Source organism: Clupea harengus, chromosome 21 (assembly GCF_900700415.2).
Source record: "Clupea harengus chromosome 21, Ch_v2.0.2, whole genome shotgun sequence".
In the NCBI taxonomy this organism is placed as follows: domain Eukaryota; kingdom Metazoa; phylum Chordata; class Actinopteri; order Clupeiformes; family Clupeidae; genus Clupea; species Clupea harengus.
Genome location: NC_045172.1, coordinates 243,635 through 267,664, shown reverse-complemented (window position 1 = coordinate 267,664; position 24,030 = coordinate 243,635). Strand labels below are relative to the sequence as shown.

Here is a 24,030-nt window from a genome sequence, read left to right as displayed (position 1 = left end):
TATTAATTCAGAAATGTATGTGAAGTGGGTGGGTGGGTTCAGGTATGTAGGGAGATGGTCAATCTTGCCAAACTAATGCAATTAAAACAAGACTAACTATCCAGGAACATCTCTTCTAACGACCGTCTCGAGCAGTCATTCCAACCCCCCAACTTTGCGACCATGTTTGGGGTTGATCATTAGAACACCAAATCGCTGAACGATGGCTGTAACCACAGAGATTACCACGGTGGTAAGACAACAATGCTTTTGGGAAACACACCCCAGGGTGGTACATTGGCTCATTGGTTCATTTAAAGGGAAACTTCAGGATTTTTCAACCTGCGCCCTATTTTTAGATCTTTTCCAAACTTTTACTAAGCACAATTAATCGAAATCGGGCCAGTATTGAGTGAGCACATTATAGCAAAACGGCTATACAATGTAATCCCACTGGGCATACATCCACGTCAAAGTAAACTGCTTTTTTCAGCCTCTGACAGGCTCATAATGTAAGTATCAAGCTCACACCCAGGTCAACCGCTTGCATTCTTTTGAATGTGTCTCTTGTCTGAGCACTGACTCCTACACAATCCCTGTGTAACCCTCATGAAATTAGGGCTAATAATATGAGTAGTGTAGTATAAATTATTGCCTAAAGAGGGCGCACTTTGCGTTCTGTTCAAGGGAACTCCCCGCGAACAAGAGATTCTTTTATCCTTCCAAGATTTTCCCATGAGACGTGTGAGAAAGAGGCTCCCGGAATTCGGTACGAAATAACATCAAACACTCAAAATATTACCATAATTTAAATGTAATTATACTAATAAGACTATTTTCCAACTAGACATCCAACTTGAGAGGGTCAATTGAAGCAAATCCCTAGAATAATACCACACTGAAAACTCCGGTGAGTGAACACGTTTAGCTAGTCACTGCTAGCTACTAGTATAATCATGCTAGCGAACTTGGGAGATGACTAATTGTCGCTACACGATGGTAGTCCTTTGGGGGATCGTAGTCCCTCACATTGCACATGCGTCATTTTGCGACACTGTCGACTGCTGTCGACAGCGAAGCCGCGCGCGCATGCGTCACAACGACAGATCGGTTTTCAATCATGGAGAAAAGCGACGAAAGGCAGTTTTTTGAAAACATGACCATTTATTTAAAAACAAAGAAGATGTTACAGTGGACAAAACAGATGAGGTGGAGGATCAAAAAATGTTGACGTAGAGCCTTATGCTGTTAGCCGTTTACAACATAATTAAATATAACATTAAATATACCCACATTATGCGTTAAGACAAGCCCCATATGTTGACGTTTAAACCGTTTACAACATTATTAAATATTACGTTAAATAAACCTACATTATGCGTTAAGACAAGCCAGATATGTTGATGTTGATGTTGAGCCTTATGCCGTAAACCGTTTGTGTCTGAGCATGCGCAATGTGAGGGACTACGATCCCCCAAAGGACTACCATTGTGTAGCGACACTAATACTGCTTTTAAGTTGCTATTTGAAAGATTACCTCTTTAAAAACCAATCGGAGTATTAACGTAGTAATTATCAATGTTACTAGCGAACTTTAGCAGCCTGTAATTATAGTTAACACCATGTTTAATATTATATATTGTAAGAGTAAACGTTAACCCTCCACACTGGTGCTCACTGTATCGGGGAGGTAATGTTAAGACCAACAGCTAATGTCTTGACTGACTAGCACAGCTAGACCGCATGGCGATTTGGAATGGATGCGTGGCACTAAGTTGTTTAAGGTTTAGCCACGTAGCTTACGTTAGTAGCGGATAGCAATGGGTTGCTATGTAAGTGCATTGCAGATGCATATCATCTGAATAGCCAATGCATATTTTAGATGGAGTTCGATGATTGTTCTTATGTTTAAGTCAAGTATAGTAATATGGAAATAGTAATAATAGATATGGTATAGTAATGAGTTATGTTTAAGTCAAGTATAGTGATATGTAAATGGCAATAATAGATATGGTATAGTAATGAGTTATGTTTAAGTCAAGTATAATAATATGTACATAGTAACAATAGATACGATATGGTAATGAGTTATCACCTAACATATTAATGAAGGAGGAAGTTTGAAACAGATAAGCCTTTGCTTAGTGATTGAAAATGCAAGCTTCTGGGCAGGTGAAGTTGTAATGTTATAAGAGTGTGATGTGATGTTGTTTTATCATCTCTGTGTGGTCGCAGTGCACCCAGATAATGGTTGTATATTCTGTATAGAGAAGTTAATGAGATCTCATGTGATAATTAGAATTAGAAACACTGATTTTTCTGCACTTTGTGTAGATTGGTTTTTATGTACAGCAGAAGAATCTGAGAATCTGAATCCTGTGAACTTGATGATAAGATGGCGAGCTATACCCAGATTTTGGATGCGGTGTGGCCAACCGCGTGATCCAGATCGAACCTGATAAGCAAACCACGAAAACATCAGACCCCAGTCCTGCCGTCAGGAAGGCAGGTAGTACACACACAGACCGGACCAGAACGGAACTCCCGGAACTCTCTAGCGCACACACACTGAAATGGACTGAAGGACCCTATCCTGGAACTTTCAAGCACACACACTGAAAAGATCTATTCTTCCTTTTTTTATTTTTCACTGTTTTACACTGTGATTTGTGCCTGACCACGTCTGAAAACAATAAACTGGTCATTTGTTCAACTGTTCCTTGTCTTAGGCCTACCTCTCCTATGAACCTAGGCAGATATCTAGTACTTTTTCTATTACTAGCCCCAGACAAGTGCTACACCTGCAAAAAGTTTCAGGCTTTACCAGGCCTGGTCTGCTTACATACATTACTGCTAACATTTCTCAGCCCCTCCTTCAAAACAATCATTGTATTTGTACTGCTCATCATATTGTTCATGTCCAACCCACTCTTGCTCAGACTGTTTCCACTCTCGCCTCTTATGCCTCATATGCCCTCCTGGTGTTCAGAAATAGAGCCTCCACCATTAAAGTTAATCTTGAGGGTATATATTGCTTCTAGAAATAGGCTACCTTATGGCTCACATAGCACCCTGAAGCAGAAACCAGTCACACCTGATAATCACCATCCAATAACTATTCTTAAACTCAACATCGGACATTAGAAATCAGTTAATCTCACCAAATTCAGACCATACCCTCGCTATGTTTACATTAGTATATGTTGGGCTGTTAAGATGCAGTGAGTTCACTAAAGCTAGCTCCAGATGTAACCCCTTAAGATGCAGTGAGTTCACTAAAACTAGCTCCAGATGTAAAAGATGCAGTGAGTTCACTAAAGCTCGCTCCAGATGACCCTTAAGATGCAGTGAGTTCACTAAAGCTAGCCCCTTAAGATGCAGTGAGTTCACTAAAGCTAGCTCCAGATGTAACCCCTTAAGATGCAGTGAGTTCACTAAAGCTCGCTCCAGATGTAACCCCTTAAGATGCAGTGAGTTCACTAAAGCTCCAGATGTAACCCCTTAAGATGCAGTGAGTTCACTAAAGCTAGCTCCAGATGTAACCCCTTAAGATGCAGTGAGTTCACTAAAGCTCGCTCCAGATGTAACCCCTTAAGATGCAGTGAGTTCACTAAAGCTCCAGATGTAACCCCTTAAGATGCAGTGAGTTCACTAAAGCTCGCTCCAGATATAACCCCTTAAGATGCAGTGAGTTCACTAAAGCTAGCTCCAGATGTAACCCCTTAAGATGCAGTGAGTTCACTAAAGCTAGCTCCAGATGTACCCTTAAGATGCAGTGAGTTCACTAAAGCTCGCTCCAGATGACCCTTTAATTCACCCCCAGTTTCATCATGGATTTAGATGCCACATATATTGTTATTGAAAACTGAAATATTTGCCAGTTACTTCTCTTACCATTCTCAATAGCATCCCCATTTTACCCTATACACACCACCGATGATGGGCACAGCTTCTATCAATCCTAACACAAATAGGGATTCCTATAGATCATTACTCAACTCACCCTTTGAGGGTCGCTGCAGCCACCACTGCAGCAAATAATGGTCTGTTGGATCACGCCTTCAAACTTCTTAGACAAGCTCAATGCACACAGATCTTGTTTAAAATGCACAATCCCTGCAAGGCGTTTCAGGACCCTGTCCAGACACCTCACCAAACATACTGTTCTGCTTGCATATTGTAGGCAAACTCAGAAGATGGGCTTACGAAGTGGCTTTCTAAATAGAAGTTCATGGGCAGAGTGATGTTGTTTTATGCCCCTCTTATATCAAATGCCTACACTTGCGGCACTTGGTGTGGGTTGAACGATAACTTACAACTGCTTTACACACAACATTTTTATATCACACAATTTCTGAAACCTGTCACTCATATCAGCAACTCCCACCAAATCAAAAGTTTACATTTTTTACATAGCCCTTTTGTATAAAGTATTATGTACAATGTGTTTCTGTACTGAACATTTGAAATAATGAGTTGGTAATGCACTCTACCTCTACATAGCATCTGCAAAGTAAATGACCTAACATTTATGTGTTGACTTAATATATTTCGGTCTGCTGTAATGCTGTAATTTCTTTAGCAAAAAATTGTACATTCTAGCACTGAAAATGCAAACTATGTGTGCAACAATTTGGATGAGCTGAAAATGAGCTGAATCACTGTTATTTGTGTATTTCTATATTCAGTCTATTGTAACTGGGTCAGTCAGATTGCTCTATGAAGTGCACTTGAACACTGGAACTGCTAAAGGCTTTAGTCTAACAAAGATAAGAGTGTTTTAGACTTATCACACTAGTGTGTACTTAGTAGAAAAAGTCTAACCATATGAATTGTTTTTGCAATTTGACACCAAAGTTATATTTTGAAAAGGGATTATTAAATGTTTCATTTTGCATTTTGTGAATTGTATGTTAAGTTTTGAAATAATGAGACTTAGTTTCAGAAAACACGTGTAAGCAGCAGTTGTTAAAAAAAGTACATAGATTATCATTTTCTTGCCTGCCATTATGGCCACACGGCACTTTGAACCACCCAACTCCACTCCATCTAGATTGTATATATTTCAAACAATATTCAAATCTTCATCAAAATAAAAAAAATGCATGTTTTTTTCAGTCCTTAAAGGGAATACTTCGATGTACTGCTTATCAGTAAGGCTCATCTCTCTGTGCCCTGATGTCCGCTCATACTGCCCAGTCTCAGGGGCTGATGGAAGCTGATGGGACAAGACTTTTGTAATACGAAGAAGAGCTTAAAAGCTTAAAAAGAACAGCAAGAATGACAAGAGGCTTTGTCAACTCAAATATGTATGCCCACACACTAGACACCCACCCACCACATGCATTTACCCACAGGAGCATTGTCATTATGGTGGATAATAGATAATCTCCTCTCCTCTTGGGCCTGTTAGTAGGAGATTACATAAGGGAATCTGCCCCCCAGCTTTGGCTTTGGCACAGACCCAGTTACATGGTTACATACCAGCCTTTAGTTCACACGTTCAAAAACCACAGTTTGGGCCATACATGACGAAAACATACACAGGTCTTCAAAGTCTTAAAGGGGTCATAAAGCAATTAGTCTGTTTGCAACCAATTGCTGTTTGCAAGGCAAATCTGTTGGCTGTTAGGTAGTTAGTTCACTAGTTTTAGACAAACTTTGTTTTACAACTGCTCACACATTTTCTGAAACAGGGTCTAATTTCTTTAAAACTCTACACAGAATTCACAAAAGTGCACACTCAAAATGCATAACACCTCATATCTCCTGCGAAATGGAACACTGCATTCAAAACTCAACAATCCCTTTACAAAAAAACAATTCTTGCATCAGATGGCAAACACAACTATATATAACTGTCGATAGACGTTCCAATCACCAACTAAACCCTTGTCTGATAAATCTAAAACACTCATGTCTTTGTTAGGCTAAAGCCTTTTGCAGTTCCAGTGTCATAGAGTACTTCATAGAGCAACCTGACAAAGGACCAATATGTAATACATTAACTGTACTAAATAATACAATGACCATGATGCATCATCAGAGATTAAGGACACATGCTAAAGTGAAACAATGCTACAGCCAGTATATTCTTCTTCTTAAATTTCCTGTCTGTTTGTGTTTTGGCCTGCGTGATTCCGCCCATTTTCCCAGTACCATTTTGACGCCCTGGCTTGCCAGATAAGAACGTGAACACAGCGTGCGACCGCCATGGAAGTAAGCAAATGAACCATCAGAAATGGGTTTTCTACCTGGTTTGAGCTGGTTTATCATTTCCAAACAATACACAGCAAACATATATTAGCTGATCTACCTAGAGTGTCATCGCTTGCCATTGTAAAAGTTGAATGTTGAGCTCATCTTGCACTCATTCGTGTAGGTTCAGTGTCCTCAACCTGGCATCCTGTGTGAGCTTCAAGTCTGGGGAGGAGGGGAGGGTGCACACAACGCTCGCCAATATTTGGATTTGGAATGCAGTACCCATTGGAAATGAATGCAGTACCCATTGGAAATGCCAGACTTCAGACAGCTCCTTTATAGTAGACTGAATATATACAGTGCATCCGGAAGGTATTCACAGCGCTTCACTTTTTTCACATTTTGTTATGTTACAGCCTTATTCCAAAATGGATCAAATTCATTTTTTCCCTCCAAATTCTACCCACAATACCCCATAATGATGATGTGAAAAAAGGTTTTTTAGAAAAATCACATGAAAAATTGAGCTCAGGTGCATCCTGTTTCCACTGATCATCCTTCAGGTGTTTCTACAACTTGATTGGAGTCCACCTGTGGTAAATTCAGTTGATTGGACATGATTTGGAAAGGCACACACTGGTCTATAGAAGGTCCCACAGTTGACAGTACATGTCAGAGCACAAACCAAGCCATGAAGTCCAAGGAATTGTCTGTAGACCTCCGAGACAGGATTGTATCGAGGCACAGATTAGGGATGGGTACAGAAACATGTCTGCAGCATTGAAGGTCCCAATGAGCACAGTGGCCTCCATCATCCATAAATGGAAGACGTTTGGAACCACTAGGACTCTTCCTAGAGTTGGCCGCCCGGCCAAACTGAGCAATCGGGGGAGAAGGGTCTTAGTCAGGGAGGTGACCAGGAACCCGATGGTCACTCTGACAGAGCTCCAGCGTTGCTATGTGAAGAGAGGAGAACCTTCCAGAAAGACAACCATCTCTGCAGCCCTCTACCAATAAGGCCTGTATGGTAGAGTGGCCAGACGGACCCACTCCTCAGTTAAAGGCACATGACAGCCCACCAGGAGTTTGCCAAAAGGCACATGAAGGATTTCAGACCATGAGAAACAAAATTCTCTGGTCTGATGAAACAAAGATTGAACTCTTTGGCCTAAATGCCAAGCGTCATGTCAGGAGGTACCCAGGCACCGCTCGTCACCTGGCTAATACCATCCCTACAGTGAAGCATGGTGGTGGCAGCATCATGCCGTGGGGATGTTTTTCAGTGGCAGGAACTGAGAGGCTAGTCAGGATCTAGGGAAAGACGAATGCAGCAATGTACAGAGACATCCTTGATAACCTGCTCCAGAGCGCTCTGGACCTCAGACTGGGGCGAAGGTTCATCTTCCAACAGGACAACGACCCTAAGCACACAGCCAAGATAACAAAGGAGTGGCTTCGGGACAACTCTGTGAATGTCCTTGAGTGGCCCAGCCAGAGCCCAGACTTGAACCCGATTCAACATCTCTGGAGAGATCTGAAAATGGCTGTGCATCGACGCTCCCCATCCAACCTGATGGAGCTTGAGAGGTCCTGCAAAGAAGAATGTGCCCAAAAATAGGTGTGCCGAGCTTGTAGCATCATACTTAAAAAGACTTGAGGCTGTAATTGCTCCCAAAAGTGCTTCAACAAAGTATTGAGCAAAGGCTGTGAATACTTATGTACGTGTTATATTTCCGTTTAATATTTTTAATACATTTTCCAAAAATTCTAAAATCCTGTTTTGGCTTTGTCATTATGGGGTATTGAGTGTAGATTGATAAGGGAAAAAATGTATTTAAAAGATTTTAGCATAAGGCTGTAACAAAATGTGGAAAAAGTGAAGCGCTGTGCGCTTTCCGGATGTACTGTATGTGTGTAACGTTTTGCAAAAACAGAGTGAAAGGCAGAGAATTGGCTTATAATTTTAAAGATCTGTTGTGGATTTTGCTGTTTGAGTCACAGTTGTACAAATTTTGTTGGTAAGTAATTTAAAACTGTAATAGTGCAGGAAGGCGTTTAGGCATCTAACTGGCCTGCAAAACCCTTGCAAACAGCAAAACTATGCTTGTTAATGCATGAAATGTTTTCACACTTTTCTAAAGCCCACTTCACAGTGTGATCCACAAACACACACATGAGAACATGAGCTTCCATAATACAATAACAATGCATTGCAAGTAGTAATTGAGCCATTATCTGATTGAATTGAGCATACTAACATATATATGGTGACACGCAACAGCTGTTATATTCAGTTCACCTGGCTAGCTAACTACCTTGTTTAAATAAGGTACAATAATCATGGTCTGTATGTTTACAACATCAGATTGATCAAGGTATTTATGTTTACAGCATCAGATTGATCAAGGTATTTATGTATACAGCATCAGATTGATCAAGGTATTTATGTATACAGCATCAGATTGATCAAGGTATTTATGTTTACAACATCAGATTGATCAAGGTATTTATGTATACAGCATCAGATTGATCAAGGTATTTATGTTTACAGCATCAGATTGATCAAGGTATTTATGTTTACAGCATCAGATTGCAAGATGACAGCCAACTAAAGTAGGAAAATGATTCTGAAACAGCAGCCCAAACATGGCCTAAACAGGAGCACTTTAGCAACACTGAATGAATATTGTACTTTAATGTTTAATGTGGTTGCTGTATTTTGTGGTACATTGTGCGTCATTGGCCACAAACACACAGTAGGTCTGTGACTGGTGATACCAAAAAATCTTAAAGTGCAATTTCCAAAAAAACAGTGCTCCAAAAAAAGTACTGTGGGTCTAAATTAAAAATATGTTCAATGGTCTAAAGATTCCAAATCTCTTAATGGCTTTCAGGCATGCCAACCCAGCAGTACAATAGCGGCTCCATTCAGAACTCATCCAGCTTCACAGCAAGAGGCCTCCTACGCAGTCTCTGACTGACACAGAACTACTGCCATAAGAAGGCGTGTTCTTCATCAGTTACTGGGCCTAGTGACAAATACCAGGCAGACTTTGTGCATAGATGAGGTAAGGTTCTTTTTAGGGTCTTAGGCAAATCAAAAGCCATCACTTCATTCAATTTTGTAGGTCAAGTGATGATGGAAAAACAATAAAGTGAGAACAGCACAGGAGGTCACTGCATGTGACCTACTGCATTTATTGCTGAATTTTAAAGCCGATTGGGATATTCCCCAAACAGCTTCACAGCAAGCTGTCCCTGCTTCTCTCGCTGGCTCAACGACTGGCATTAAAAGACATTTTTCCCATAATTCAGTGTGCATCAGATCAACGAAATATGAACTTTTGCCATTAATCAAGGTCTTGCTGATAACAAAACGGGATAAAGGGAAAATGTGTTCCTTCAGATATGGTTTCTTAATTATTAACTTTCTTTTAGTTTCTCCAAGGCTATATGCATCCGTTTAGTTCAACCGTTGTACACAGGTGAAACTTACTGAGTGGGCACACAATCCCATAAACAAGCAACTTCATATACAGTCAACTGAAACAATACCAAAACATTTGCATGTTGAGTGGATTGAAACCCTTGCCCTTGGGTGTTTGTGGTGCACTACACTGTTTGAGCCCACTGCTAAATCCTTCAGGTAAGGGCACACATCAAATTCCATCTTGTAAATAGAAAGACAGATGTGTTTTTTTGTGTTGGTTTCAGAACCGAAGGATTTCGGTGAAATACTTTTTTGTTTAGCCAATTTAATTGCAATAAATAAAGAGAGAAATGATGGTGGAAAAAGAAGTTTGCTTTCTAAAGCCTACTGAATAAATACTGCCAAAGATTTAACCCTCTGGAATCAGAAGCCAGATGGAACACTCGACTATGTGTAACATGAACACAGACAGTACTACTGAGGATTACACAAACCGTTTCTAATAAGTATTAAGAAAAACTAATTCTTATGAGCAGCTAGGCTGTTGTGATATCCCGACAGATCATGTCTCAACCAATATGGAAAAGGTCTGTAAAAACATACAGTAGGCTATAGGAATCGCACAAAGAGCTTGCATATACATTTCATACTAAAATGGCATAATGTCCTTCAACATTCAATGTGAATCATATATAAAACATATTTTTTCTATGTTACTGAATATTAAAGGGTTCATTATTATGCATGTTAACACACTGTTATGGTATATACTTTCCATATGAAAGGTAAACTTAATAACTTTGCCTGTTCATTCACACCTTGCGGTGCCATAAAGCATTCTGTAGTTCTCGCCCTGTACCCCAGGGTTACATACCAGTCCCCCAGGTTCCAATAACATGCATGCTGTGGCCGTGGCTCAGACGTCATTCTCCGTATGACAAGTCAGTGTACAACCAAGGGCAAAGTGCAGCTGTGCGTTCGTGCGTATGACATAATAACGCACTGTGAAAGGTCGAGATAGCCGTCGCGGTTAGAGCTAGATGGAAACTCATGGAGGACTCAGGAGGTAGAAGATGTTTGAAGAATGAGGTTTTTATTTCCTCACATAAGGCAGGCTAACAAGGACATTACTAAATACAAAAATAAAGCAATAGAAATTAAACTTGAGCTAAGACAAATACATTGGCATCACAGCCTCAATACAAATATGTACAATAAATAGTCGACTATCTAAACAGGACCACAATAGCTGGTCAGTGAGAGCTCGTAAGGCTTACGCCTTATTAAACACGATACCTCTCCCGAAACAAAACAAGGCAAGTAAAAGGACCAAGATAACTAGTCCACGCGAGAGCACCTAAGACTTACGTCCTATTACCAGGCAACTCTCCCGAACAAAAGGGAAGGCGAGTTTAAGTAGCCTAGACACGACCTCCAATTGGCTCATGCCAATTATTATACGGCAGGTGTGTCATCGGCCCAGGCACCAACACCTGTGGCTCACAGCAGCCATACTCAAAACAAACAATGTCCCACTTGGCTGGGAAAATGGCCTAGGCCACATGTAGCAACAATGGCTTAGTGAAGGCATAACCGACACATAATATCTCAGCCAAACAATCGGAAATACATCGGGTTAACCCGGGAGTTAGTTTTAAAATCGTGCTTGGTTGCGCCATTCACGCAACCAAACAAACAGACGGAAGACGACACTAACAACGGTAAGACGGACAATGCAAAGTGATATTACGATGTGTTTTGGTAAACTAAATAAACGGAACATGTATGACAAGACATTGAATTTGAGTGATTATTTTAAACCGAGTGGGTTGGATAACGTACATATACACTGTACACTGACACAAACACCAAACACGCAAAACACACACAAAACACCAGCCCCCAGTCCAGTAAAGGCAGCAGCCTACAGGCTGCAGTGGCGGGTCACGCAGGTGCCCCGTCACACGCACCAATTGCACAACGTCAACATCAGGGAGGGGTCGAGCAGAATTTGTACTTTTTACTCATAGTACACTACAGTAGTGCAAAGTCTGTGTGGGACCTGTGAAACTATAAATTCATTTGTGGGTGTGTTGTTGAGTACGTGTATTTTGAGACAAACATGCCAACAGGAAAACTAGCATGTGCGGTCATGACGACAAGCTTCTTGTGCTGTCATGGCGACAAGCTTCATTTGCAGTCATGACGACAAGCTACTTGTGACTTGTTTAAGTCCAACAGACATGAATGCATGTTATGACAAAACTGTTAAAAGATCTCCAAGGTCAACTGGGGTAGATCACTTGTACTGTACCTTCCCATCCACCTCTTCAATCTCCTTTAGTTGTAGCCAAAGAGGGCTTTGTATATCTAGGGATTCAAATCAGGCAGTAGAATTGAGAAAGCAAGAGCTTTGGTAAGACTCTTAAGTGTATTGGAGATGACGCACAAAGATGGTCAGCTCTGCATGTGTCCCTACATGGTAGAGTTTCTATAATGAAAATGGTAGTCCTCTCACGTATTATTTTTTTATTTTCCGTGATCTCTTTTTCTCCACCAGCAGTTTTCTTTATGAAAGCTCAGTCCATGCTATCTAGTGTCATTTGGGGTTACAGACTCCACTTCACAGAGACCAAAGGAGTTAGGCGGTCTTGAGGCGTTACTATTGGTCCCATTGCGGCCCATACAGGTTTGGCTCTCTGAGGACTCCCAGGCACCCTGGAGGATACTGAGGCCTCCACAGTGAAACAACAACAACAACTACACAATCTCCCATTCTGGGCCAAGAAATGCAAGAGCACATATTACTTACTTACTTCATGTTCTAAGGCAATTTCAAAACACATACTTAAAAGCACCAATTTATATTTACTTATTCTCCTCTCTGATATAATCCTGCCTTTATGGCCAGTGGCCAACCTCTGGTTGGTATATATGCTCTGGGTGATATATACCTCTGATCCTTTAAGGGTATATATGCTCTGGGTGGTAGATTTGATGACAATGGCAGATGCTCATTCCAAGACATTAGACTTCATTCACTGAAACAGCAAAATCCGACATAAAATCAAAACTAAAAGCTAATTCTCAGCCTTTCACTCAATTTTCAATTTTATAAAACACTTCCTGCAAAACATTCCACACATAGTTCACTTTCTAAAACAGCCATTGAATACTTCCAAAAAAGGACTGCTGCTGTGGCAAGATCCAAATAGGAGTCTGGGTACGGTCACACGGTCCCTTTTTATGTATCATGTACAAAGGGTCCATTCTTTATACTCCTTACATAGCCTACTGTAAAACATTGTGTATGATGTGTTTCCATTCCACTGTGGAGCCTATATGGTACACAGTATGGGGCAATATCAGGCTCTGGGCTCTGTAAAGCGCCTAGAGACAATTGTATTGTTATGGCGCTATATAAATACAATTGAATTGAATTGAATTGAATTGAATATCAAGGCGGCTGAGTCACCAATTGATTCATTTCAAGGTAATTCACAAGGCTTATTCAACTCCAAATGAAATATGTCACTGATCCTAATTGTCATATATGCGAGTCAGTTTACACTGACGTTATTCGTAATTCTGTGAGAAAAGTAAAACATTTAGCCAATTACTGATACAAGATACAGTATACCAAAAACAAACTCAATTGAAGTAGGGCATCAACCCCCATACTACTGATGAAGCAGTAGAGAGACATTCCTCATCTGGTCTACACAGGGTAGAAAACCAATAGAAGAACACCACCCCAGAGGTTTAAAACCCCGAATCAGCTCCGATTCAGATTGGCTTTATTGTAAGAATAGCATGAGGACTACTGCACACTGCACCAAACAGCTGTGTCTAGGCCCTAGATGCATACAGAGAATGTGCCCACAAGAGTCAGGGCTTGTTCCATCCATGAAAACATTCAATCAATAGAATCAGACGCTTGCAGCTGTATCCAGTGAGGCATGAAGCAATGCCTGCATACGGACCAAAACACTTCCATCTGGGTCAGAGAGTGGATCAGACAATCACACACACACACACACGCACACACACACACACACACACGCACACACACACACACACACACACACACACACACACACACACACACACACACACACACACACACACACACACACACACACACACACACAGTGATACATAAATTATTTTGCATTGTTGAACAATTCATTAACCTTTCACATTCACTTTCTGTCCAACCAATAGAAGTGATGTTAACCACTACATATCATTCAAAATGATTCTCATAGCATCCTTAGTCATGTAGATGATGCTGTTTCTAAAAACAACAGTGAAAATAAACAGCCTGTTGCTGAGCTCCCTGCAGCATCTGCTAAAAGCGCCCAGGCACAACATACAATGTCAGGTTGTAGAAAAACTGTCCAAGTGGATTTCATTTTTAGGGAATGCAAATTGAAATTGAACAAGGCTCCACCATCTATGAAACCTGCAGAAAGCTTTTGCTGAGGAGGAAACACTTTTAATTTACTCAGTGATATATGGCAACAGTGATCTATGGCAACAGTACCATTAGTTTCATAGTGAAGTTTGCTTGTAATTCAGTAAAGATTTACGATGCCATGGCTTGTCCAAATTGTTGATGTCACTGATTGCTAAGACACTGATATGTTATGTTGATGTTACTGATGGCTAAGACACTGATATGTTATGTTGATGTCACTGATTGCTAAGACACTGATATGTTATGTTGATGTTACTGATGGCACAGACACTGATATGTTATGTTGATGTTACTGATGGCACAGACACTGATATGTTATGTTGATGTTACTGATGGCACAGACACTGATATGTTATATTGATGTTACTGATGGCTAAGACACTGATATGTTATGTTGATGTTACTGATGGCACAGACACTGTTACACATCACATATGTTATGTTGATGTTACTGATGGCACAGACACTGATATGTTATGTTGATGTTACTGATGGCTAAGACACTGATATGTTATGTTGATGTTACTGATGGCACAGACACTGATATGTTATGTTGATGTTACTGATGGCACAGACACTGATATGTTATGTTGATGTTACTGATGGCACAGACACTGATATGTTATGTTGATGTTACTGATTGCTAAGACACTGATATGTTATGTTGATGTTACTGATTGCTAAGACACTGATATGTTATGTTGATGTCACTGATTGCTAAGACACTGATATGTTATGTTGATGTTACTGATGGCACAGACACTGATATGTTATGTTGATGTTACTGATGGCACAGACACTGATATGTTATGTTGATGTCAATGATTGCTAAGACACTGATATGTTATGTTGATGTCACTGATTGCTAAGAACCTGATATGTTATGTTGATGTTACTGATTGCTAAGACACTGATATGTTATGTTGATGACACTGATATGTTATGTTGATGTTACTGATGGCTAAGACACTGATATGTTATGTAAATACCAGCTTTTACTGTCAAACTAGTGCACTGGGCATGGGGGGGTATGTAAGAGAATTGACAAATACCAAATATATATTTTTTTAAATTCCAACCTCTAACACAAAACAGAGCATGATAATTCACATAAAGACACCTGAAGTAAGCTGACCTTTAGTAAATCTACCAGCCTACAACTGCCCCTCTGCACCCTGTTGCCTTCCAGCCCAATTAAAACAAGACAAACACAAATTAGCACATGGTACAGCCGAGAGCAACTCATGCCTTTTAACATGTACTGGCTCACATGTACTAAAGTACTACCCACCAACACGATATATCTCATGGCCTAGCCTACACACAAGCTAAAAATGTGTTCTTTTCTTCCTTTCAACCACCAATTTCCTCTCTGCTCAATAGCTGTGTTTCCACTATCGGGCCAATGCGAGCTAGGGCTATCTTCAGACCAACCGGGGCTAATGTTCTGTGGCCTCAAACACCGCCTCAAGCAGTAGTTGGCCCTTTTTGGCCCGAGGGTAATTGGCAGGCCAAAAGCCCCTGGCCCCGAAAAAGCCCAGAGGAAGTGCAATCAAGCCCCGGAAGTGTCAACGTAAACTCAACTGGCCTTGGCACGCATTAGCTTGCCCGCATTTGGGCCAACAGTGGAAACATGGCTAATGGTGGTCATCTTGGCCTACAGGGGCTGATAAGAGTGTATGACATTGAGTGTATGACATTTCTAAGACCAGATTCCTCAGTAGCCAGGAACACACTGCTAACCGAGCGCTAGCCAATTTAGCGCGAGCAGCTACAACAAAAAGCTTTCCCCCAAGGACTGGTAACTTCGATAACAGGGCATTTACAGTTACATTAGCATTCTCACTACCTGGCTAAGCATAAGACTGTTTTACCTTTGCCATTGTACATGTACATGTTTGGTTCAACAAACATGACTGTTGGGATATGTATATTCAGGGTTATTTGGTAGTTGGCTTCGCCACAATATACAAAGGGTTATTGTGAGTTATGCTTCCCAGAGACAAAGGGTCTTGCACGCATTACTAATTTCCCATTTCCCCCTTCTAATTTGGCACCGTAATCCCAGATTATACATTCATTGGCCTCAACGTAGTCACACACGCAAAGAGAACACTTCAACTTCACGCTTCACATAGGCTCGATCTTTGGTCATGTCACAAGTATGTTCACGAACGTGCACAGACATGCACATGGAACTACGGTGACCGAAAAAAGGAACACACATTCACATTCTTTCTGGCGCGCACTCGACAGCACACACTCGAGCACGCAAGCTCGCAGTCACACACACGCACTCCCTCTCTTTCACACATACACTCCCCTTTAGTTTATTAGTTCCATTTAATAAGATTACATATTGTGACAATGAATGCTGCCAACCTCTTCTATTCAGAACTCCAAAGACCTTCAACCTTTACTTGCTATTAATAAGATGACTTTGATTGTAGGTATTCATTTAATTATTAATCAGAGTTCCAAATTGATGGTTTACTAGATTGTATGAGACTGATATATTACATTGATTTATGAGACTATTTTGGAGCTAAAAAAGGAAATATACTACTTGCATAAGTATTCAAACCCTTGTGCTTTTGAGTTCCAGAGTAAGGAAGATGACAGATTATCCATAACTGATCCTAACGGTACTATCTATGAGTGGATAAAGTAGGAATCTCCTTCTGGATATAAAATTCACTGTCTAAGGTCATCAGCCAAGTTGTGAAATAACAGAGGAAATTAACACTTAAAAGACAAGGTGATTCAAATGCTTAAGTGAGGAAAAGACGAAAAAGTGTTTTGATGTCAAGCACCACTTGACCATAAGAAGAAGGTGGGAGTAGGGTTGCAAAGTGGGGGGAAATTCCAGGTAAATTTTCGGAAACTTCCATGGGATGTTAAGCTCGGGAATTTTGGAAATTTTGACCATTTAAAAAAAAAAAAAGTTAGCCTATAACAGGCTATGTAGTTTAAATTGAGTTCCCACTCGGAGATTTCAACTAGAACACGAAAAATCTGACGAACCTCACAGACCCTGACTTCTGAATCCAAGATGGCTACCCCCGCACATCAACAATGTCAATGCTGAACTAATATACTTTATTAGCACTCCTGTCTTATTGGTGTCTCATTAAATCAGCCATAAACAGTACTGTACACCTTCTATCTGTGTATAATGCATAATGTACAGTTATCAACTGGTATTGCTAACATCTAGTAACAATTGCTGACAACAACAATTGGTATTGCAATTTGTTTTCCGACTTGTACTGGAACATCCTTCCCAGCTCCAAGTTCTGACTCCTGAGGTAAATTGAATTCAGCATAATCACTCTACGTTTGATACATTTCAACCCTTGAATTATAGGACGTCAACATTCCATTCATTCAAAGCCAGAGAGTAGAATTGCAGGCAGTGATTTTTTTAAAACTCAGGTTGGAACTAAAAAAAAATAGATAGCACTTTATAGCACTAGCTAGCAAACAATGGCAGTGAGGTGTGGAAACACTGAACAGTTTTAAAACACAGTGCAATACAAGTTATTCAGCGCAAAGCTGTCATATGACTCTACTACCAGTACAATGTGCCATCACCTCGCATTTAAACATAAAAAGAGATTTATTTTAGAAGCCCTGACAGCAATGAATAAATCAAATCCTCTGACAATAACAAACAAAAACTCCATCATGTTTGCTCCAGTCCAGATTACCACACTACCCCTGGCTGACTGAAAAGGGAGGTGACCAATCACCAGTGCCTGTTTCTTCACACCTGCTACCACTCACCTCATCAGCCATGGCTTTAAAACATACCAGGAATTATAGCATGATGAAGCTTCATGAGGCCTGCTCCCACTCACCTCATCAGCCATGGCTTTAAACCATACCAGGAATTATAGCATGATGAAGCTTCATGAAGCCTAGAAGCTTTCCAGACTTTCTCATTTCTCAAGGCTTTGAATCCACCCTAGGGACACATGTGGTCAATGGCTATGCCATAAGAGAAAACCTTCTCAGCACGGCGGCAGCACTGAGATGTGCAGTGGCCTACTGGTTAGCATTAACGTGCATACACATGAAAGTCACGTCAAATAAAGAAATAGTTCAAATAGGCCCCTCTGCCTGATTTTAGACTACAGGATATTGCCTGAGCCTTGCCTGTACCTTTGCTGTTTAAGATTCCTGCTGGACTGTTTTTGGCCTTTTGTTTCTGGCTATCTAGTTTTTGTGACTGCTTCAACATCTATTTCCATTAATAAAGTGGAAGTAAACTTTTTGTCAATCAAGTCTGCTCTTGAGTTCTTTATCCCTAACTAGGCCTTATTGACCCTGACACAATACCCTTTCGCCAAGGGAAAAAAACAACTGAATGAATTGTGTCAACTACTTACATATGCTTCATTTAGACACATTTTATCTGCAAACTTTGTGTCCCTATTTGACTCCTTTAGCCTTAAACATAGTTGTAGCCATCCTACTTATTAAACCCCAACTATACTTTGTGTAATGGGTTGCATAATGTCCATTATGGTGTAGTAGTCCACTTAACTGGACACTGCGCAGATGCAACGCAGTGTCGTCACATTCAATCATACCCTTTCATTTATGTTTATGTGATTGGCTGAAGTTGTTAGAGACATCTGACAGGCTGCAAATAAATGATTTGTGAATTAAGCCCCAAATTTGTCAAAAATCCATAAATAATAAGTGGTAAATGGTAAGTGGTTTGTTGGTTGGTCTGTAAATAAATGTAACAGCGTTAAAACCACTTGGCTCCTCCGATGAGTGTCTGTTGTTTCTGCCTTCTTTCTGCTCCAGAGAGCCAGTTAAGACTCCTTTCGGTCACGGTGTCATCAGTGGTGACCTACCTAGGGAAGTCCCTTCCAGCAACAGCCTTGGTACATTCAAAACGCGTTTAAAAACAAACCCTTTTAATCAGTATGTGTGAGGCATACTTTTAAAAATAGTTTTGGTATTATTATCATTGTAATTATTGTAATAATTGATGATTTAACTCTAAGATTATACTTAATATTGTGTTGTGCTTCTTACTTTTTCTCCTTGTTGTTTGTAAGTCGCTTTGGACAAAAGCGTCTGCTGAATACCTTATCTATAACTACAACTATATAACTAGATGTAGTTCACTAACAATCATTATCTTTCAGGACACTGATATCCTACAGTGCAAACTGACAGAGAAAACATTGTTTATTATTTATGTCGATGTATTAAGAGAACTGAAATGTTATATACGACATTCCATTTAGAAATGCATATAATTTGAACCATACTGACAGTCTCCTCAAGACATGAGGCACCTTATGCAGACTGACATCTTTTAATGTTTTCTTAAATTATCACAAAGTAAAAAAATGGATGTATTATTTTTCAGGACCATCACACTAATTTCTTTAAAACATAATCCCAGTGTTGGCCCCACTCTAACTGTAACTGTCTCCTGGGACTCTCAGACCAGTGCAGTAAAAAACATCATGACCAGCAGAATGAAATGGACTGCATGTATATAGCACTTTTCTACTCATAGAGCACTCAAAGCGCTTTACAGATTACTGCTTCAGACACAGGTCTACCCATTCACACACCGATGGCGGAGGCTACTATCTAAGTTCCCTGCACATCGGGAGCGGTTGGGGGTTCAGTGTATAGCTCAACCAGACTATCTTTACAGAATGAGGACGATGGTGGTTTACATCACTTAGCATTAACACGTTGACCTCCATTTCATTGGTCATTAAGTCATTAAGCACTTGTCTACCTTTCCAGATTTAGAAGCGTGTAGCTTCAAACCAAACAGAAGTGCCAACTGCCTACAGAATCTACATGCAAATGCACCAGGTACATTATATATATATTATTATTATATTATTATATATATTATATATATGTGCGTCTGTGTGTGTGTCAAATTGAATTACTCCAACTCCTGAGAGCTACAATTTGAGCATTTTACTCTTGCCTTGAATTCTAGTCCAAGACTCAAATAGTTTAAAAGTAAAAGGGAATATACCCGAAATATAGCAAAATATACAACGGATAGCTAGCCTTCAATATGTATGCAATATACATTTAGTTTTGAACACATATGCTGAGTCTTTTTCACAATACTTCTCTAATTGAATTATTACAAATGAAGTTTCTTTCAGTTAAGTGACTCGGATTACTGCGGACCAGCTGACGTTGGTAGGCTACTCTTGTGTACGACCGAGGGTAGGCTACTGGCTACCTATAAGCGTCAAGTGACGCACATGGAAGGCTACAGAATAATGTCTACTGGAAACACTAACATTAATCTTGATACAGAAACTATGAGCAAAGCAGTTTTCTAATAATTTGCACAATTTAGTAGTTTCTCCCCAGAAGTCTAAATGTATTCGTGCATCGTGAAACAAAAACTGGACCGAAGAGAAAACAATCCAAATTAACAATTTCACTCTGACAGACTGAGCCTAAAACGGACAACTGTTTGAGTTTTCCGACATGTTTTATGTTTTTCGAAAGACTCCAAGATCCAGGCTGTCTGACTTCATATCTTCTTTTAAGATTATTTTGTTGCGGGTACAAATCCGGGATTGCTCGCTGGATTTACTGGGGATTGTGAGGGAGTTAAAGCCCAGTTTATTAAACTGATCAGGTGGAGGAGGGAATTAACCTCCCTTCTCCTTGTTTGAAAGGAATTTGCCATTAATATAGAGCCCTATAGGCAGAAGGATGGCCACTTCAAGCGTTGTCAGACTAGAAAAATACGCTGAAATGATGCTACTGTGTCCGCGCACCACAGTTTATCCCTTCCAGTACCAATGTTGTTTTTCTGAGAGGGATTATGCGATATTTTTAGCCCTCAGAATCCTATTTCTGTACGCGCATGTTAAAGTTCATTGAATTATTGTAATGCAACTGATATCTCGAAGCGCTCGTAGTCAGACATTAAAATATATCTTGACCAAGACAACCGCTGAAAATACTATCCATAACCTCGCGTTGCCTACTACATTCGTAAATCAGAACAAAAAACGTATGAAGGAGAAACGATACATGTTACACTGTCGAAATGAGTTCTTACCTTGTAGTTGGAAGGAAATCCTCGCAAGGTTTCGATGGTTTTCACCCTGAAAACTTTGTAGTTACCCTCCCTTATATGCCTTTCAAAATGTCTTTCTACTGGAGGTTCGTTAAATTGTCCAACAGCAAATTATGAACAGGACTCATTAATAATATATGGTTTCAGTAGCTCTCACTGCAAGCTATCGAGGAACATGGCAGTACATCTCCGTCAAGCGATGTCAAAGCCCACGCTCCGAGTCAGGGGTTTCGCCAGGTTCTGAGAATTTGCTTTTCGGTCGCGAGCGCTTGGCTAAAGGCGATTTGCTTTGCGCCATCTGACTCTACGTCACCAGGCCAACGGTATGTGAGCGTGTGTGTATGTGTGTGCACGCGCGTCGCCAACATTTGTATGTTGCTGTTTACTAACGCAATTCGTCATTTATTTACTATCGTTGACCTCCACGGAATCGAAATGGTAGGCTAATTCTACGGGGCTCTATCATCGCCACTCATTGAATCTCACATTTTTCAACCTCACTTGTCTCTAGGAGGCTAATAGGCTATGTCTCGGGGAAATTGAAATGGGTCATACAATATGGCTAGGCTTACTTCCATCATGCGTGCTTCTGGAAGTAGGGTCAAAAGAGGCAGGCACAATTAGGAATTCCATGAAAAAATAGCCTTCAGTAATGCCCTGGCAACAGGTTGACCAGTGAAATTGTATTGATTTCTCCAGCTTTTCACCATGAAGTAGTCATACAAAAAGGTCTCACAGTCGAATTATCACATGGAAAATAGATACCGTTGGCTAAAGTACTGTCATTGTGATCTTCTGGTTCTTGAGGTGGTTATGGTGAGAACCAGCCTAGCCAAATGTGGCAGCCACTAACCACCCTGCTACATTTTTGTTATAGGCTATAGAGGCTAATTGTAATGTAGTTTGTAGTGTCTGGTACATTAATTCTGATGAACAGAATTTGTATTGTAGGGCATACACTTTAGTAAAGCATACCTAATCTCAGGAAATATATGTACTTTTACATACTATGGGGTAACATATGGTGTGGCTGGATCTATTGATCTATCCAGTGGCTTCATGCCCATTCAAACTGGGGGAGCACGTGCTTGGGTATCTGGAGTTTTACTTTATTTTTTAAATATCATCTTTACAATGTGTAGTTATGATCATTTTATGTTATGAGTCAAACGTATTCTTGTAATTATTTCATAGATCATACTTCAAAAAGTCACCCACCCCCATATGCTATTGGTTTCTTCCTAAGGTTGCTGGACAAAATTGGTTTAAAACAGCAGGTATGCACCACCATTGCCAGATGTACGATAAGATTTGTCTGATCATTTTGCCCTTTGTACAATGTACTATCAATAATGCAAAAAAGTCCCATAATGCACTATCTCAGGTATGCGTAAATCAAGCACCAGTGCGTCTTGAACAGAACAGGATGACTAACAGGTTCTTGATATGATGAAGGGTAGGCTGTGTTGGATATCCAGTCCTGCCTTCCTATAGGTCGCAGTGAGACCTACCTAAAATGTGTCTAATAATTGGACGTGTCATTAATGATGTTGAATGTTATGGTGGTCTTCTCTTAGGTCTGTGTCACTGGTATAAGAATGGGACACAAAAATATGTTTCATACTAGCCTATTTTTCTAAATTGCTTGGATCGAAAATAAAGAAAATGTTTGGAGGAAGCAATGGAGGGGAAGAATCGATCATATTACCATGTGAGCTTTTGCTTATTTCTTTTATTAAAACAATGGCAGTGTCCAAAAGTCTCAATAAATATGTTTTATGATATTGCACATTCTATTTTTCTCTTGTATTGTTATGATTCAATATGTACTATAATTATCCTCAAAATATAATCATTTTAAGCCTCTGGTATGATACTTCTTTGCCCATCTGGCAACCCTGTGCAAGAGGGGATTTATTAAGGGTGTGTTGCTGAAGGGGTTTGTTGAGCATCAGTCCCTTTTTCAAACGTGTGAAAATGAAATGCAATTAGTTATACACACTTAATTGCATTGGAGAAATACAGGCATAGTTTGCTTTGCAAGATAGTTGGCTAGTACCAGCTAAAGTTAGCAGCCATCCCGCAATCCAGCTGTTGAGCTCTCTGGCTCGCTAGCTATCACGTGACTTGTGATGAGTTAGCTCCCATTTAATATTGGTAAAGGAAAGATGTGTGAATCTTATGGAAGTGAATTATCACAGGTTACAGTTAGCAAAACACTGAAATCCATTTGTTATCGTCCAGGTCAAGATGCAAATGAAAATCTGAGCATTCTTTAAAAAACAACAACAGAACGCCTGTCCTATCAGGAGGGTCATAATGCAGGAGGTAGGTTAATTCTGCATGTGGTGATTAGTGCCAACCCCCCCGTTACATCAGTGTGTGTAGGTGTGGTTACAGGTTATATGTACTTAGGCAAGTAGTGACGATGGATCTTTCAACAGGGCTGAGCAGTTTTGAAAATAGGTCACCACTGCTTAGTCTGAGCTTGTATTGGCAATGGAGCATATGTATGTGATGTCAGCACAGTCTCATCTGTACTGCTGCTTCCTATGCATTGTTTGGAAATACAGCTATCGCCATGGTGGCAGGTTACATTCATCTCTGGCTTTATTATCTATGTTCTCTAAATTCATTTGCATTGTGGATATAGTCTTTTTATGTGAATTTATGCCCCTAAATGTCTGGCTGATGCAGACAACATTAACCTATTTTCCAAGAAAACTGGCTGCAGTGTAGAACCTAGCGTAGAGGTGGGTGAATAAGTGAGTGTCATTTTCAATAACAATAACAGCACAAATAATTGACATGAAAATCTCTAAATAGATATACACTATTTAC

At 40.2% G+C, this 24,030-nt stretch overlaps 1 protein-coding gene and 1 long non-coding RNA gene across 3 annotated transcripts in view; one reads left to right on the top strand and one right to left on the bottom strand.

Moving 5' to 3' along the window:
* LOC105896518 (prolactin receptor-like) overlaps positions 1-21,876 on the bottom strand; it is a 39,441-nt gene extending 17,565 nt beyond the window's left edge. The window contains exon 1 of one of the 2 annotated variants that reach the window (XM_031558384.2): positions 21,172-21,876. Coding sequence is in view for 1 of the 2 variants with exons in the window: in XM_031558383.2 (XP_031414243.1) it covers positions 10,485-10,512 (28 nt within the window). In the remaining variant the exon portion in view is untranslated. Of the gene's footprint in view, positions 1-10,484; positions 13,633-21,171 lie in introns of those variants that run through there. The other variant, XM_031558383.2, reaches the window with a different exon arrangement.
* LOC116218130 lies at positions 607-2,553 on the top strand. Its single transcript, XR_004162695.2, has 3 exons — positions 607-748; positions 827-889; positions 2,314-2,553. It is a non-coding gene; the product is annotated as an uncharacterized LOC116218130 (long non-coding RNA).
* Positions 21,877-24,030: the final 2,154 nt, after the last annotated feature.